Source organism: Aulonocara stuartgranti (assembly GCF_965226115.1).
Source record: "Aulonocara stuartgranti genome assembly, chromosome: 5".
NCBI classification, from domain to species: domain Eukaryota; kingdom Metazoa; phylum Chordata; class Actinopteri; order Cichliformes; family Cichlidae; genus Aulonocara; species Aulonocara stuartgranti.
Genome location: NC_138943.1, coordinates 21,533,161 through 21,549,316, shown reverse-complemented (window position 1 = coordinate 21,549,316; position 16,156 = coordinate 21,533,161). Strand labels below are relative to the sequence as shown.

Below are 16,156 nucleotides of genomic sequence, written 5' to 3'. Positions count from 1 at the left end.
GAGACACAGTTAAAATCACATGTAGTTTTACAATAATTGTGACAGTTTAATTTCTTTGAATTCTAAAGTTAAATATACCGTCGCTAGCATAATCGCCTCCTGCTTTCGTGCAAACTTGAGAGTTCACAAGAGGAAGCAGCGTGTTCAGCAGTTTGAAGTCCCCAACAAAGAAGGTAAAATCACTGCTGGGTTGGGACGAGATCTGAGCCAGTTCATTCCTGTCTGCGCTCTTTATGCCTGTTAAAAACAAAATAGTTGTCAAAGAAAACAAAGCACTTCACCTGAAGCTCTGGTATAATTCCAGATTATTCAGAATAACTGAGGAAATACTGCAGATAAAACACACACCAACTGCAAAAACATGAACTCCCTGACTGCGCAGCTTCTGTGCTGGCTCGTTCACATTGTCCTGTGACTTCCCATCTGTGATTAGGATCATGATCTGAAAGTTAAAGAGGGTCCATAGATAAAATTAGCTAGAACTGCTACATTGAATAGATAATAATTTATCAATCATAATGGTATAGCTACTCCTTAGACCTTTGGAACATCCCGAACAGAGGCGGGGTTGAAGAAGTTATCAGAGGCAAACTTAAGGCCGTCACCAGTGCGTGTGTTTCCACCTTTATAGTTTATATTTTGGACAGCGTTGACAAGCTCAGTGCCATTCAGGTAGGCAGTCAACGTGAACTCGACTCTGATGATGGAAAAATGTGCATTAATATACAATTGAGCACCTGCCATGTGTTTTTTAGTTGTTTTGTTTTTAATTACTCTCAGTCACCTCGAGGTGTCGCTGTACTGTGCAACACCGAACCGAATCCCTGACTCGCCCACGGAGCTGGCGAATGGCTTTACAATTCCAGCCATAAAGCCCTTAACCTGCAGGAAATTAGGTCGGCCAATACTGGAAGAGCCATCAACCAGGAAAACTATATCTGCAGCTTGTACATTATCACACCTGTCTGATGGACATAAAGGACAAGAATTAGAAACAGCAACATAAAACATTATGTCTGTCAGGGAAGATGTGACAGTAAGGTAAAGTGAAGTTAATTCAAACAAAAGGCATTTTACCCTGAGCTTCAGCATGTTTCACAGAGCACAGCAGGACAGTTACAGTGAAAACCCAACTCCACATCTTCACAACCTGGGACACACAAAGAACAGGTAATATTATCATTAATATCATCTCTAAAAACAGTCTGAACAAATTACAAACTGTATATAGATATTTTAATATCATCTTCATTTCTGTTAACCACTATCTATTAATAGTAAACATCAACACTGAAAATCCGGTTTCTGCTGACTGCCACTTTCTTCTTGTTCAGCTGGATTTCATTAGTCATTTGTTCCATAGCATAATTTGTGGGTAGTTCAATCCAGTAATTTGTCTGCATTTTCTTAGGATTCTAGTCATTGTTCCTGCCTATACCTGTTCTGACCTACCTGACAGCCTTTATTTCTTGTCAGCCTCATTACTTTGAACATGTTTTCCTGTAACACAAACACGTGAGGTCTCTTTTCTTATACCAGTCTGTCCTGCAGTCCAGGTTTTGCACTGCACCAAGAAGCTCTCACACCTGGTGAGAAAGTGTCCAAATACCTACCACCCCATATTACCTCATGGACTATTAATGTTATTCATCATCACTGAAGAGACCACTACACGAACACATTACGTGAACAAGAAGACCTGAAAGAAAGCATTGTGCATGCACTTAGAAATTAGTAACCTTGTATATATGACTGAGTGTTGTTTTAAATATTATAGTGAATGATGACCTCAGAGAAAAACCCCAAAAAACCCTGTAAATCTGAAGAAGAAAAAAAAAGTAAATACTATATATAGCTCCGTTAACTAATACCAACCCTTAAACAACAAGATTTACATGGTATATTTTTAATTTTTTTTACTTGTCATATTCTTGCATGTCTCTCACTAGGTATGGACTCCAAAAAGCAACAGGCTGATCTGTATGAGTCCACCTCTTGCATTCAGCAGTTTCCAGTAAAACAGCTAACGACCACAAAGGGAAAGAACAGTTAAAGATCAACAACACAGAGTGCCGTATTTCACACCCCCAGCTTTTCTTTATATGTTGGGAAGTGAGTTGACATAACTAAACAGCTTAGGTGGATTGTTTCACTATTACCTGTCTCATGCTAGCTCCACTCCGCATGCAGTTTGTGTGTTTGGTGAGTAGGTGCACTCACAGTGAGAGCAGGCAAAGGAGAAGCAAGTGTTACTTCAAATGACAGCAGCAAACAGTGAGCTGAGCCACCCTGGACAATTTGTAATTTTACTCATACAATAGCAATTCAGTAAATGTATATTCTTATATGTTTTAGTTTGTTGCACTTTATTTATTAAAGTAGGAAAAGCAATGTTTAAGTCAAGCCTGATGTTGCTTTAACATAAAAAAGGCATTAAGGTAGCTGCTTAAAAGGTTCAATCTAAGATACAACATGTCAGGTGGAAATTATTAATATTTAATATATTTTATTATGTGACAATATTGCACAGGCTCCTTTAGTTATTGTTAAAGCGTTAAGCAGTTATTGTTGCAAATTCCTTTTAAATATTGTGATATCATTTTGAGGTTATATCACCGACCCCTACCAGAGGCTATCCATCTTTTACATACACTCTACGAACCTCTGTGCATGTTGATCCTAAAAGAATAAAATGCAACCACCCATCCATTTGCTTCCACTTATCCTTGCTGATGATGGAGCCTCTCCCAGCTGTCATGGGGTAGGAGGCAGGGTATACCCTGGACAGATCACCGACCCACGGCACATTCAAACCCACATTCAATTTAGAATCATGCATGCCTTTGAACTGTAAGATGAAGCGTGGGTTACCAGAGGATACCCATGCAGACACAGCGAAAACATGCACACTTCATGCAGAAAGACCACAAACTAACTGGAGCGTTTGAACCCAGAACTTTCAAGCTCACAGCAAGAAAGTCTGCATTCATTCTGTGTCAAACAAAACTTCCCGTTCATGTTTCTAATTTACACAAGAGTTTGAATTTTTTTTTTTTTAACAGCTGTCCTTCTCATTCTCTTCCCTCCACACACACCCTTCACATAACATGCATATTCAGAGCATACATGCTTCTGTACATGTGATCGTGCATCACACACCTTCCATCTTTGCTCAAAGGATAGTGGTCAGAAAAGACTATTTTTTACAGCGAGCATCAGATCCACTCTTAAACTTCACTAGTGTAACTCATGTTGGAGTTTGGCCATAAAAAAGCTTTAACGTATCTTTTCTCCATATTTCTCTTTGGCCACTGTATGTCTGAATGCAGATGGCAGATCCTTACAGCCAATATGCACCATTCTGGAAAAAAATCCAACAGATCCTTGATTCACTTGTAGACCGTCTTGCAGCATTACTATTCTCTACAGTGTATCTCACTGTTATCATGTTTTGGTCATAAGAAATTTCCAATATGATTTTGGTGACAGCTTTTTTTAGGTGAAGAAATTCATTCTGGATGTGGGTGTGGAGTTTTCATGAAAACCTTTGATTCATCTTTGACGCAGTCAGGCACAGCATTAAAGTTACTGAAAATAGTTGACAGATGTTGAGCCAAAGACAGAAACATCAGATCTACTCTGTAGGGATATGGTAGCTAAAGTAAACACACAATATAATGAAGGAAACATGAAAAAAAAAACATTTAAGTGGATCAAACCAATTACATATGTTGGTGGCAGGACAGCATCAGACTGGAGTGATTTTCTGAGCCTGAATGTAAAGAACAGTAACATTGTCTGACATTTGGAGACTTTTATAGCTTGGCATTTTGTTGCAACACTGACCAAAACCAGACTGACTATCAACGAGCTTTGATCAGAGCTAACCCACATGAAAGACACATGCTGCCAAACTTGATAAGACTCACAATAAACAGAAAACTTTTGCAGTACTTTGAGTATCAAAGCTACTTCTTATTTTAACCCTTACCATAAATAGATTATGTTACCTTTTAAATTCATTAGGAAAACAACTATTTTCTAATAATTGGAATTTAAATTAGTCTTAGCCTTGATCTGTCAGAAGCAAGCAGTAACCTCCTAAACCGAAAAATAATAAAGGCTACAGCTTCTTGACTAGCTCCAAAAGACACATAATCAACAGAGAGTGCTATTTTAAAAAGCCCCAAAAAACAGCATTGAAACCCATGTTTAAAAGGTCTACGCATAATTATCCCCTTAGAAAGTGGCTTAAATTTATCGGTGTGGCTGCTTTGATTGATTGGTGGTTCATCCAAATATGGTCACTGGCTGTGAACACAATTAACATTAGAGGCAGCCAAAGCTTCATTAAAGTTGAAGCTTCAATTTTTGCTTTGCTTTTCAGTTTTTATCATGTTGTTTGTTTAGGTAAGTTTATTTATTTATTTATGTTTTGGTATGAAAGTTTTTCAAGATCTGGAATATTAATTTGTCTATGTCTGCCTTACTTAGAAAGTACTTGGGGTAAACTGCTGTTTTAAATGCACTGCATAATTAAAAGTGACTTGACCATTGAGTCGGCAAACAATGGGTGACACCACGGTGTCCACCTTTAATTTACACTCTGTGGTCTGATGGTCACAAACTGCCATTTTGATTTATGACAGAATGTAAACCAGTCATATGATTGGTTAAATAACATACATGTATACTTACTAAATGCAGTTTAAGATCTTGTAGCCGCACCTGAGGTAAGATGTTATATTGAGCTAGCTGGTAAAATTCCACATTGAAAGAAAGCTTTTATTATCATCGGATTGCCACACCCAGCTTCACAGCAGAGGCTTGCTCAGACTTCAAATAATCTAGTTACAGTTTATGTAAAGTCCAACAAAGAGTGCATCAACTTTAAGGTTATTCTTTAACATCTATAACCTCGTTTTGATTCAAATGTGCACTTTTCTAGGGACTTCTGGAGGAAAGTTTGCATTTCACGGTTCCTGATGTGCACACATGTTTAACTGCAGCAACTCTGAAACCACAAATCCCTTCTTAATACCTACTAACACCACCTCTAAAGCTCACTGGTAGATTCTGCTGTAATTATCTACTGTAAATACATCAGGACTCGTGCATTTCTACAATAACACTGCACAGATCTGCTAAATACTGTCCAGTGAAATTATTTTAAAAATGAAAAGAGACAAAAAAAATATTCAAGAATCCAAAGTTAGATAAAAACCATTAAGACACACCACACTGAGTTTTCTAATGTTCAAACACTGCTTGAGGCCAGAAGCTCATAATCACTGATAAATGTTTATTTTTGTCCGAAACACATCCCACATCACACACAGGAAGCTTAATATGTTCCAAATGTAACCCCTCTTTCCCTTTTCAAAAATCAAAGCATCTATTTTGAGGCTCTTACACCTACAAATTTAAATTATGTACCTATAACTCCTACCTTTTATGTTATTTTTTTCACTGTAGGAAATCTATAGAAGTTCTGTTTATTGCTGGTTTTGTAAGCCAAGTTTTGAGACTATAGTCTATATTCCCAGCCTTTTCTGAAGTACAGTGGCTAACTTACCACTTTGTAATGCGATTTAAGATGTCACCAAACACGCCATCTTATGACTAAAAGTTGCACTAAATGTTAAATGGACTACAAACAATGGATTTTTCTTCTTCTTGCTATTCCCACGATACACTCACAAACCCTTTTCTATTTTCAGGCACAAATCTGTTCACATAAAGTCCTGGTAGAAATACTTCCAAGTAATTACTGCCAATTTACAAGCCAATTGTGGGGTGACCTATTTCTGAATGTTTTTTTGATAGATGTTCATCAAGTCTATATTAACAACGTGTCTAGTCTGGCTTCCACACCTGGAATGTGTAAATTATGAACTGGCTTATGGGCATGACCACACCCATGACTAGCCACTTGGCAAATAAACCAATCAAGAGGGTTAAAGGGTCAAAAGCTCAGAAGCTGACTGCTTCTTCTTCTTCATAAACACAAGTCCCCCAAGCCGTCAGACTCCTGAACACTCAGTGACAGGACTGACACACACACCTTCATACACCAAGTTACTTTTTCCACAATGCTCAGTCTTTTGCACTGTCTTGTTCTATCTGGTGTTACACTGTCTTTGTTTTGTTTTTTTGCAATTTTTGCACATTGCACTTTATATAGTCCTGTGTTGATTGTCTGTTATATATTATATGTGGCACCATGGTCTTGGAGGAACATTGTCTCGTTTCACTGTGTACTGTACATGGTTAGAACGACAATAAAGCAACCTGACTTGACTTGAAGTCATTTTTAAAAAGAAAAAGTAATGTGTGCATAACAGCACAGACAGAGGAAGTAAAAGACATTTAAACCTGTGGAAATTGTTTAATACTCATCCTAAAGCTTCTGTTGGAAGTTCGTACAGGAGCTAGACTATGCTTTCTAAAAGCTACACTTTTAGTAGAGATGCCATTCTCCCAGGGGGGCAGCGGGACACAGGCCACTGTGCTGTGACAGAGAGCAGGATTGTGTAAGAGCCAGCATAACATCAGTCTAGGGGACAGAGAGCGACACAAGTGGACAAGGGGATGGAAGGATCAAACGGGGTGGAAATGTCACAGTAAATTACTCAAAGTCTCGAGCTAAAACGCTCAGGATCTTGTGTACTTTGTACCCAAAGGTTGATCTTGGCAACTAGAGACAAGCGCTGCTCCGAGGCCATTAGGGAATTAAAACAAAGAGGGAGGGCTAATGCAGACTTTTTTGACCCCTGAAGTCAAATATATCATCTCCCACTTCCAACAATAATGGTTCCTTTAACCAAACAAAACAAAAACCTTGTAACAGCAACATTTGAATCTTATCCATGACCCCTTGCTGTAACAAGTTTCAAAATAAGCTCCAGTCTTATCCTCCTATTTAAGCATCTCACTAGCTTTGTATTACTATTATCAAAAGCCAGACTGACTGCATCTGAGAAATGACAACATTCAATGAGAAGTTATCCGTCTCATTCAAAAGCATTAATGGACTGAGACAAGTCAAATTCACAGGTTTAATCCAACATAAACACAGAGAAAGAGAAACCTAAGCACGAGTAAAAATGGGCCATTGTTCATAAAATTGTTAAAGCAACTTTCTTTTCCTAAAACCTGAATAGAAAATGCTGGACAATGCACACATTAAGCACACGCGGTAACCAGCAGCAGCAGGCCTTACTTGGGATGACACACTTGGGATGAGTCCAGAGACATCCACTACCACAGTGGCACGCCAAAAAAGTTAACCAAGCATGGTTGCAGCAATGCAGCAAATTAAAAGGAGAGAGAGCGAGAAAGTGGCAGGGTGCATGTGAGGCTGTGAGGAAGACTCTAATCACTCCTTATAAATATTTTCAGGCATTTTTTTTTTCTTTGCTGTTGTCTGAGCCAAACCACAGCAAAGAAAATGATGTCCTCAGAAGTAGTACAGACAGTTGAAACCAATCAAGATACAAAAGGCTGAGGAGGAAACGTAGGAGGGAGATTCTTTCGCAGCATCATGGTGTAATAATGGCCTCTCGCTATAAAAGTTCAGCTGAGGTCAAGATGTTATGAACGTCTAGTTCAACTAATCTAGGGATTTGGGTTCAGAGCAAAATTATGTTCTTTCATTCAAAAGGCAGTGGCGCTTACGATTTATTAAGACTCCTGTGCCTGATTCTCGTTATCATACAGAATACAGAAAAGCCAAGCATTTAAAAACACTTGTAATTATGAGAAGGGTGAAAATTAGGTGATGAATGTTCTGGATGTTCTTGTGCCAAGTGAAGCTTTTTTTTTTTTCTGATGGCAAAGCGATGGGCTTAAAGGGGCGGTGTACTGGCTACAGTTTGGGTAATTCCCCCATTTGCACAGTTGCGCTTACCAGACTGCAAGGTGTGCAGAGTAAGTGAATGCAGTGCACACATGCATAGCATTCTTATATAGACTGTCATTAGTAGTCTTCAGTGTAGAAATGCATGCAAACTGTGCACGAACTGCACCCAAGCACAAGGGCTCCCACAGAACACAGTTTCCACTTATCTTACCTGGGGATCTCTTCTCCTTGCACCCGACTGCAGCCTGCCGCTCCCCACCTTTCCACCTGTGGCATATCCACCAGCCCTGGATCTCCGTGCAGTATTTTGACCACACAGACGAGAATCACAATCCCGGCGTCCAAAATCACAACTTCAAAAAAGGTAAAAAGCAATCCAGTGGAGCTCAAACGCCCAGATCCTGTTGCTGCATCCCGGTGGAGGACCGTCAGATGTGAACGCTATTTCTGAATCCCGAGGCAGCGCTGCTCAGCGTGGGCTGAACTCAAGCAGGAGCAGAACAGTCCAGACTTGCTCGGATGCCTGAAGGGGAGTCCTGAGCTCTCCCTTTCTACTGCCTTTTTTTAACCTCATTCTCTTTTCCTGTCGTCCCTCCCTGCTGCTGACTGAAAAGCAGCCCATGCAACCGTTTACATGTGAACAGTAATCTCGTTACTTCTACCTGGAAAACTTCTGGTCACATGATTTTTATCCTGCTGTAGACCGACTTGGAAAAAGTTATGTGCACCGGTGGTACTATCACAAAACAAAAACAATAGTGACTAGTACTTAATGAAATATTTAGTTTAACTGAAAAATGTGTAACCAATGATCTCAGACTGTACATTAAAACTCCTCAACAAAACAAAAACTGTAATAAAAAACAGCCTTTCTATGCCTGTACTTTGATGTGGTGCTAATGATGCTCAAGGCTAGCTTCTAAACAGCTTCTTAACCAGGGTGCTGCAACTTTATTTCGGGGGTTTGTGGAGTTTGTTTATTATAAAAACAAAGTTAGAAGATTTTAAATGAGGCTTTGCTTAAAAGGAAATGCAGAAGAGTTTCCCAGAAGGCTCCAAAAATAAACATGTAATTATGTCAGGAGTAACATGGATAGGCAAACCCTCATGAAATTTTCTTACAGACACATAGTAATATAACAAATTAGGGATAGCGCAGTAGAAATCATATGTTTATTTTATTTTTCCTATGGGCTTATAAACCTTATTATAACCCTTTCATTCATTTTTAGGCTAGAAATGCTTATTTTACTATAAAAATAATTAAGATTAAAAAAAATACCTATAGGTCAGAGAAACCTGCGACATAATGAAATTCCCACGATATAAATTTAGAGATAAATCTTGTGACACAAGACAGCAAGTGCAACTAGCTTAACAACTGCCTTGTGTGGAAAAAGCATAAACTGTCAACATCATGCAAATTAAGTACCAGTTTCTAAATTTGAGCAAAATAGGATATGGGGTTTGATACCTCACCTTCTCAATGCAAGACTTTGACTCACTTTAGTCCCCTGCAGCTTGATGGACTTCAGTTTGGTCAGTTTACGAAAGGGGGTAAACCCTCTGCTTTGACAGGATACTTCTTTGGTCATTAGCAAGGAAACAGTATGAGTTAAAACTGCAGAGTCTCTGCTCATCAGTATGCACTGGGATATTGGATCAACATTCCTACTTAACCTCAGTGCAGATGCAAATCACAGAAAAGTATTTTTAATTAGAAATGGAGAGGCAGGATTGCCTCATTATCATTTGAGGTTTTAAAAGCATGCTTATCCAGCCACTGTTTTCATCAGCATTTGTCAACAGCTTATCATTTTTTTTAAGTGTTTTCATGTGTGGTTATAGATTATGTGTGACAGGCATAGCTTCTTTGGTAGCAACCGAAGGTTTGGACTGCTTTTTTTTTTCAAGAAACATATCCACAGTTTTTGCTGTAATTGTAGTTCACACTGTAGTTAACGCCATTTGAAACACTTTAAACTGGAAGCAAGAACCTACCAATTTAATCAAAGAAAAAGATTTATGGTAATGAAAGTGTATCCTTCATAATATATGTACCGTTGTTCAATAAAATGAATGCTCTTCTACAGGGAGCTGACAGACACTCCCTGGTTCTGTTACTTCTTGCCAAAAGCCATCACCCTACCAGCCACTCTGAGCCTCTGTAACTCACATCAACACCAAATTAGACTGCTCGGCATTCTTTGCAGGGCAGCTTCCTATTGTTAACTTTTACTAGCGTGCTAGTTATTGTTGCCATAGCAACGACTGCACATCTGCGCTATACCTATTATATTCATGCAGGATTATTCTGACTGTGTGCACTATTTACAGGTAAATTACACTCCTACTCTTAAATGGAAGTGCTGCACTTCATATGTCATATGGTGTTGTGAGTTCTATCTGTTTTTATGATATCTGAAGTGATTAAAGTCCCAGATTAGATTTTTCATGCTCTCTTCCTCTTCTGTTCAGAGGGTACATTTACCACTGAATTAAACCTCAGAGGTTTCTTTTTTTTCCACTTTAAGCGAGAGCCAAAGGCAGACTCTGGTGTAAACAATCAGGCAGGAAGGCAGACAGAAATCTGTGCTAGGCAGATGTGTTGTGTAGCTCTGGATCTTTTGAACCAGCCAGCAAAACTGAAACCATAACCATGCTGCACTAATAAAAACACATTCCAGTACAGAATGTATGTTCTCCTGACAATGCTTTTTTAACCTCTGCTGGTTGGGAACGATTGAGACAAGATGACTTGTGGTTTAAAGTTTGTACTTTGCACATCACCTCGCTGATTTAGTCTCATGTGTATCCTTCAATCATAATCATAACCAAGATACAACAGTAAACAGCCCATGTGGCTTGAATTCAATTCCCAGACCTGCTGAATTCCTTTGGTCAGGGCGGAAGTGAGTAAGACAGTTATCCTGTCCCCAGCTTTTTGGATCATTCTTTCCTGTAGCCAGGAACTGTGGACAGTTATTACAGTAATTATTTCAAATATATGCATTTACTTCAGCTGCAAGAATTAAATTGTGTGAATGTGGCACTGGGTTCTGCTGGAAAACATCTTACTTGTTCAGTAAAACCTAAAAATAGTTTAAGAAAAGAGAGAGTGAATCATATCTTAAGAGAATCATCCGTCTACTCGGTTCTGTTTTCATAGATGTGCGGCCAGGAGAACGTGTCAGTGGAGGGATGTCATGAGAGCTCCGCCATGGATGCAGTGAGTTCAGGAGTTCTCATGGCAGTGTTCAGCCTGGAGACATAATAGGACATAATGAACCCCATATGATTAAAACAAGATCAAGGAGGCAGGGATTGCAGCTTGTAATATTTTAAAAATGAACTTCTTCAAGCAACTTGCTATCAGCAAGTGTGAACATGGTTTGTGGAGGACTGAGTTGGCACTGGTTACTTCATCTCATCTCGGTTTCTGTCATATTCAGAGTCAGTTACTCCATAATAGCCTTGATAATCTGTGGTGCTACTATTTTCTTTACAATTTCTCCACTAAACATTTTTATTTATTTTTTTGTTGTTTTAAAGATTAAGAGAGGTGCGCACAGGTACTGGGTGGTGACGTGTGATGTCTGTTTTCTGTGCTTTTCCTTGTGATTGACACCAGTCTCTCCATTTCCTGTTCTCCCTTTACCCTTCATTTTTTTGCACACGTTGAGGTGATTTACCTGGGTTAGACATTAAAGGAGAGTGCAACGTTTCTTCATGTAGGCACTAATTTTGTTCTCTCACCATTTTAAACAAACCAATCGTGTGAAACGATTTGAGCCTTCCTTTGGTTTTTGTTTGTTGCAGACAGGTCTTAAATCAGACTGGTGAGTGACAAAGAAATGCACCATCTGTGTTTGTTTACCAGACTCAACCAGGCAAAGACAATAGACTGGCCCTCTGAATGGCTTTGGAAAATGTAAAGGAGGACAGAAATTTCGGAATTGTGATGCATTTTCATTAGGTTTAGAGCGTTCCCTCATCATAAAGCTAGCCTTCTTACAACACCAGAGTCGATAAGTAATAGATAAATAGTTAAATGAAAGAAAAGTTCCTGTTTTTTTTTTGCTGTCTATTAAACATCTATCAAAAAAAGTAAAATAAATAATTAAATAGAAAAGTTTCTGTTAATTAACAAAGCAATCTGAGCAATGAGCCACCAGTTTAGCAAATTAATCATTAAGCCCAAAGAGTTTAAGTCATTTACTACAAAAGCATTTCTTCATCATGTACAAAACACTGAGACACATTGTTGAAACTGCACTCAGTATCTTTATATTAAGATATCATAGGGATTAAACATGTAGTTAAGCTTCTTTACACTGACAGAAAGGGGAATTTCACTGGTGTGGCCCACATAGGATCAAAGTGGGCTGGATGTGACCCACAATGTAAAATGAGTTTGACATCCCTGCTTTAAGGTTATCTATACAAACTGCTTTTTCTTCTGTTTGTCTGTACTACAGGACACAACAGAGGAGTGTTTAGTTAAGAATTCACAAACTACTCACCTTGTTTTGGCAAGGAAGGAGGGCGATGAACAGCCAAGCTTCCTCTTAATTCCTTAATCACCTGCAGCTTTCTTCTTAAATACCACACGTCCAGGTGACAAATAGCACAGTGAAATGCTCTCGTAACTAGATTACAGAAGAACGAGAGGTGAGAAGAGAACATAAAGCATGAAGTGTTCTGACAGGTAAAGTATAATTAAAAAGGGAAATTGTCAGATTGGTACATAGCTGTGTCCAGTGTTTGGTGGGGGTGGTTAGCAGCTTAAAGTCAAGATTTAGGTTTGTAAGAAGGTTAGGAGGCTGGGTGATTTTCCTTTTTTCTCTTTTGAAGTTTGAAAGGTTAACGCGATCGTGGTGCATGAAGAAAAGCTATGATGACTAGAAAAATGACATTTCCCCAAAAGTCAGCTGATAATAAGTCGCAGTAAAGTGCTACATAAAAGCTACTCGAGTTCCTGCTCATGCTTGTGAAATAAAGACGTCTGTAGACATTTGTGAATAGAAGCAGTAGCACAGTCAGTGTAATTAATATAATGATTGCACTGACAATTTCACCTCCAACCTCATAGTGTCAAGAATAAAATCTTAACTTTTACTCGTTATTACTTCTTTTTTGAAAATAACATGCATTTAAAAGTAAATTACAGTGTCCATATTTTACAGTACTATTCTGACCAGATGAACACCTTTTTGATCATCTGTTTCCAAACCAGCACACTGTGACTCAAAGCATTTCATTTGCTCTTAGATGTGTCACTGTTGCCTCAAAACAAACGCTGTGTGTTAGGAAACATGCCGTCGCTGCAGAATGCTCTGCTTTGAAAGGCTTCACTTCTTCAGGTCTCTGCTCGGGATGAGTTCCCACTGGCTTGCAGACAGAAGGCAGCAGTTGATGTTAATACCAGGTTTTTTATTAACACTGTGGAAACATGTCTGAACAAACGGATGTAAACAATAGCAGTGTCTTTGATGATTCACCAGTCTGGGCTGGATGTTGATTTCCTCTGTAATAGCACCGATGGGCATTGTCATTCTTGGCTGGAAGATCCAACATGTTTTAAAAGATTTAGAGGCAAAACCTCAGGATTAAATGACTGTCACGTCTTTATTAAAATTAAAAATTAAAAACAAAACGTAAACATAATTGAAAACGAGCAATTATGTGTCTCTTTAATCTTTGTACCAGTCTCTAAGGTATAGAGACAGCTGCTTTTTGTTTTGGAGAAGCTCATCCCTGCATAATTTAATTATAAATCAGAATTTGTGTGTGGTCCCCTTTCAGAGTTTTAAAACACCACTTTACCTTTCCAGCTGTCCCATTACTCTATAACAACAGGGTTCGTGGGGCTTAAACAGAGAGCGTAGACTTCCAAATATCACTGTGATTCACTTTCAGGTCTCCACTGCTCTTCCTGTGAGCGTTCTGTCTGCGTAGGTACATATTAACCCCTCTTGTAGAACTTCTCATGTCTTTTAGGTGAAATACACTGTTCATCACAAGGATTTTTGACCTTTGACTTGAGCAGTAGTGCGCTGGGTCCAACAGTAAACGCTGCTTTGATAAAGCAGTTATTTGAATTGTTTGGAAATACACACTTTGTTTCTCAGAGTTTGATGAGTGGATCAGTGGAATTTTTTCCAGCAGACATCGCAGAAGCACAGCTGGAATTAATAGCAAGGTTCAAGGTTCAAGGCTCTCTATTTGTCACATGCATAGTTATACAAGTATAACACACAGTGAAATGTAACCTGACACGCTCCTCGACATGTGCAAAAATGGGGGTGGGGGGGGTAAAGGAAGAACATTATATATATATATATAGTATATACATTGGGTGAATGTGCAGTAGTAGCAGCAAGCAGGTGAATTCTGTACATTAATAAGAATAGACATCTGACTATTTTACAGAATAGACAATATAAACATATTTAATTATTAATTATTCATTATTATAATAATTATTAATAACTATCCTAAGAGAAAAAAATTCCTAACAATAAGAGGATTTCCTGCAAGCAAGGATTTGGCAACAGTGGGAATGAAGAATTCACTTTTAACAGGAAGTGACCTGGATTCAAACCGCACGATCTGATATCCACGTGTTGGTGTTGTTCCCAGATCATCATACTAAATGTTGTTCCAGGATCAACTTTGCAAGTGACCAATCAGAATGTTGTGACGTCATACTTTTGCGACTTTGGGAAAAACCGGCGTAAAACAAAAAACTGTGCTTAAGCTGCGTGAAACCGCCTCTGTCCGCCGATCAACGGACCCTGACCCTAACCCTAACCGTAACCCTTTAATAAACAGTAAGCAGAATTGATATTGTCCTTGCAATGTTGGAATTTCATAAATGCACGAATGGCTTGGCGCTCAAAAGAATAACGTCACAACAATGTGATTGGTCACTTGCAATGTTGAACCTGGAACAACATTTTCATGATGGTCTGGGAACAACACCAACACGAGGATATCAGATCATCCAGCTGAACCAGGATCAGGGACGGCCTGCAATCAGCTTTGACCAGATTTGGGATAGGTTGGTAAAAAGAAGAGCAAAACACCCACTATGGGAGAAAATCTTCAGTATTAAAGATATAAGAAGACAATCAGAGACTTACAATCAGTGTTGGTCAAGTTACTTGAAAAAAGTAATCAGTAACTAATTACCGATTACTTCCCTAAAAAAGTAATCCCGTTACTTTACTGATTACTTATTTTCAAAAGAAATTAATTACTTAGTTACTTAGTTACTTTTTAAAAACACGATTTACAACCTGAATAGGTGATAAAGCGATAGATCTTTCAGCCCAATTCTACTTTTTCTGCATAATCCATCATACAAAATGTAATCAAAAGGAAAAGACTCTTTTTAAAACTTGTTATATTAGTTTTAATCTTTTAACTTTTTGCATCAAGCAAAAATTTAATTATATGCAACATCCTCTGACTGGAAGAAATTTGTTTAATATTTAAACCTATTTTCTGCACATTCCAGCACATAAAATATTTTTTTGTGTGTGTGTTTACACTCACTCTTTCAAATAGATGCAAGTAAAACACAGCAGAAAATAAATAACATCAAAGACTAGCGGTCCTGTTGCTCTATTTTCACCTGTAAAGCAGGAGTGGGGTAGGCGGAGGTTTACCCTGGTCCAGGTGTGCTGCAGCGGGCAGTGGAAGAATCCGCGAGTTTCTCTGTGAATTTCCCATTACGTCGTAGCGCACTCGGTGCTTGCTTGGAAGTTTAGGGGTTTTTTCGCTGTAAAAAGAAGTTTTCTTCCCACGCACAACGGACACTAATGTTTTTGTCACTTTTTATGGAATCAAACTCAAAATAAGGTCAGTACTTCCACGCTTTTTTTTTTTTTTCCCGATATTTTTATTAAAGTTTTTGCATCGACTTTTACAAAAGACAAATTGAACAATATGCCGTTTTCTTTTTAAAGAACATAAAGCAATATAAGACATACACTCCCACCTCATAATTATAGCAGTACCAGTGGGTGTACAAACAGAAAAAGGAAAAAATCCAATCTAATAATACTAGTAACAAACCCTAGGGTACAAGACAACAGTTCCTGAGTGTACAAGGGAGATGTGGAGAGTATCCAAAACCCCCACCTCCACACAGACACATAAAAACCAAAACACACAAACAAACAAAAAGAAAAAAGAAAAAAGAAAAAAAAGAAAAAAAAAAACCCCACACATGATAAATGGTCAGCTTAGTTATAGGGATAAATCAATTCTGTTAGAGAAAAGAAATAT

The 16,156-nt window shown here is 38.5% G+C and overlaps 1 protein-coding gene across 2 annotated transcripts in view; it reads right to left on the bottom strand.

The window, feature by feature from the left end:
• col7a1 (collagen, type VII, alpha 1) overlaps nt 1-8,546 on the bottom strand; it is a 55,281-nt gene extending 46,735 nt beyond the window's left edge. Inside the window, exons 1-6 of one of the 2 annotated variants that reach the window (XM_082533113.1) lie at nt 8,073-8,546; nt 1,078-1,150; nt 785-965; nt 541-697; nt 349-442; nt 79-237 (exon numbers count right to left, since the gene is read on the bottom strand). In XM_082533113.1, the coding sequence (XP_082389239.1) occupies nt 79-237; nt 349-442; nt 541-697; nt 785-965; nt 1,078-1,141 (655 nt within the window). In that variant the 5' untranslated portion in view covers nt 1,142-1,150; nt 8,073-8,546. The remainder of the gene's footprint in view (nt 1-78; nt 238-348; nt 443-540; nt 698-784; nt 966-1,077; nt 1,151-8,072) is intronic. The other variant, XM_082533112.1, reaches the window with a different exon arrangement.
• Between the last annotated feature and the right edge of the window lie 7,610 nt (nt 8,547-16,156).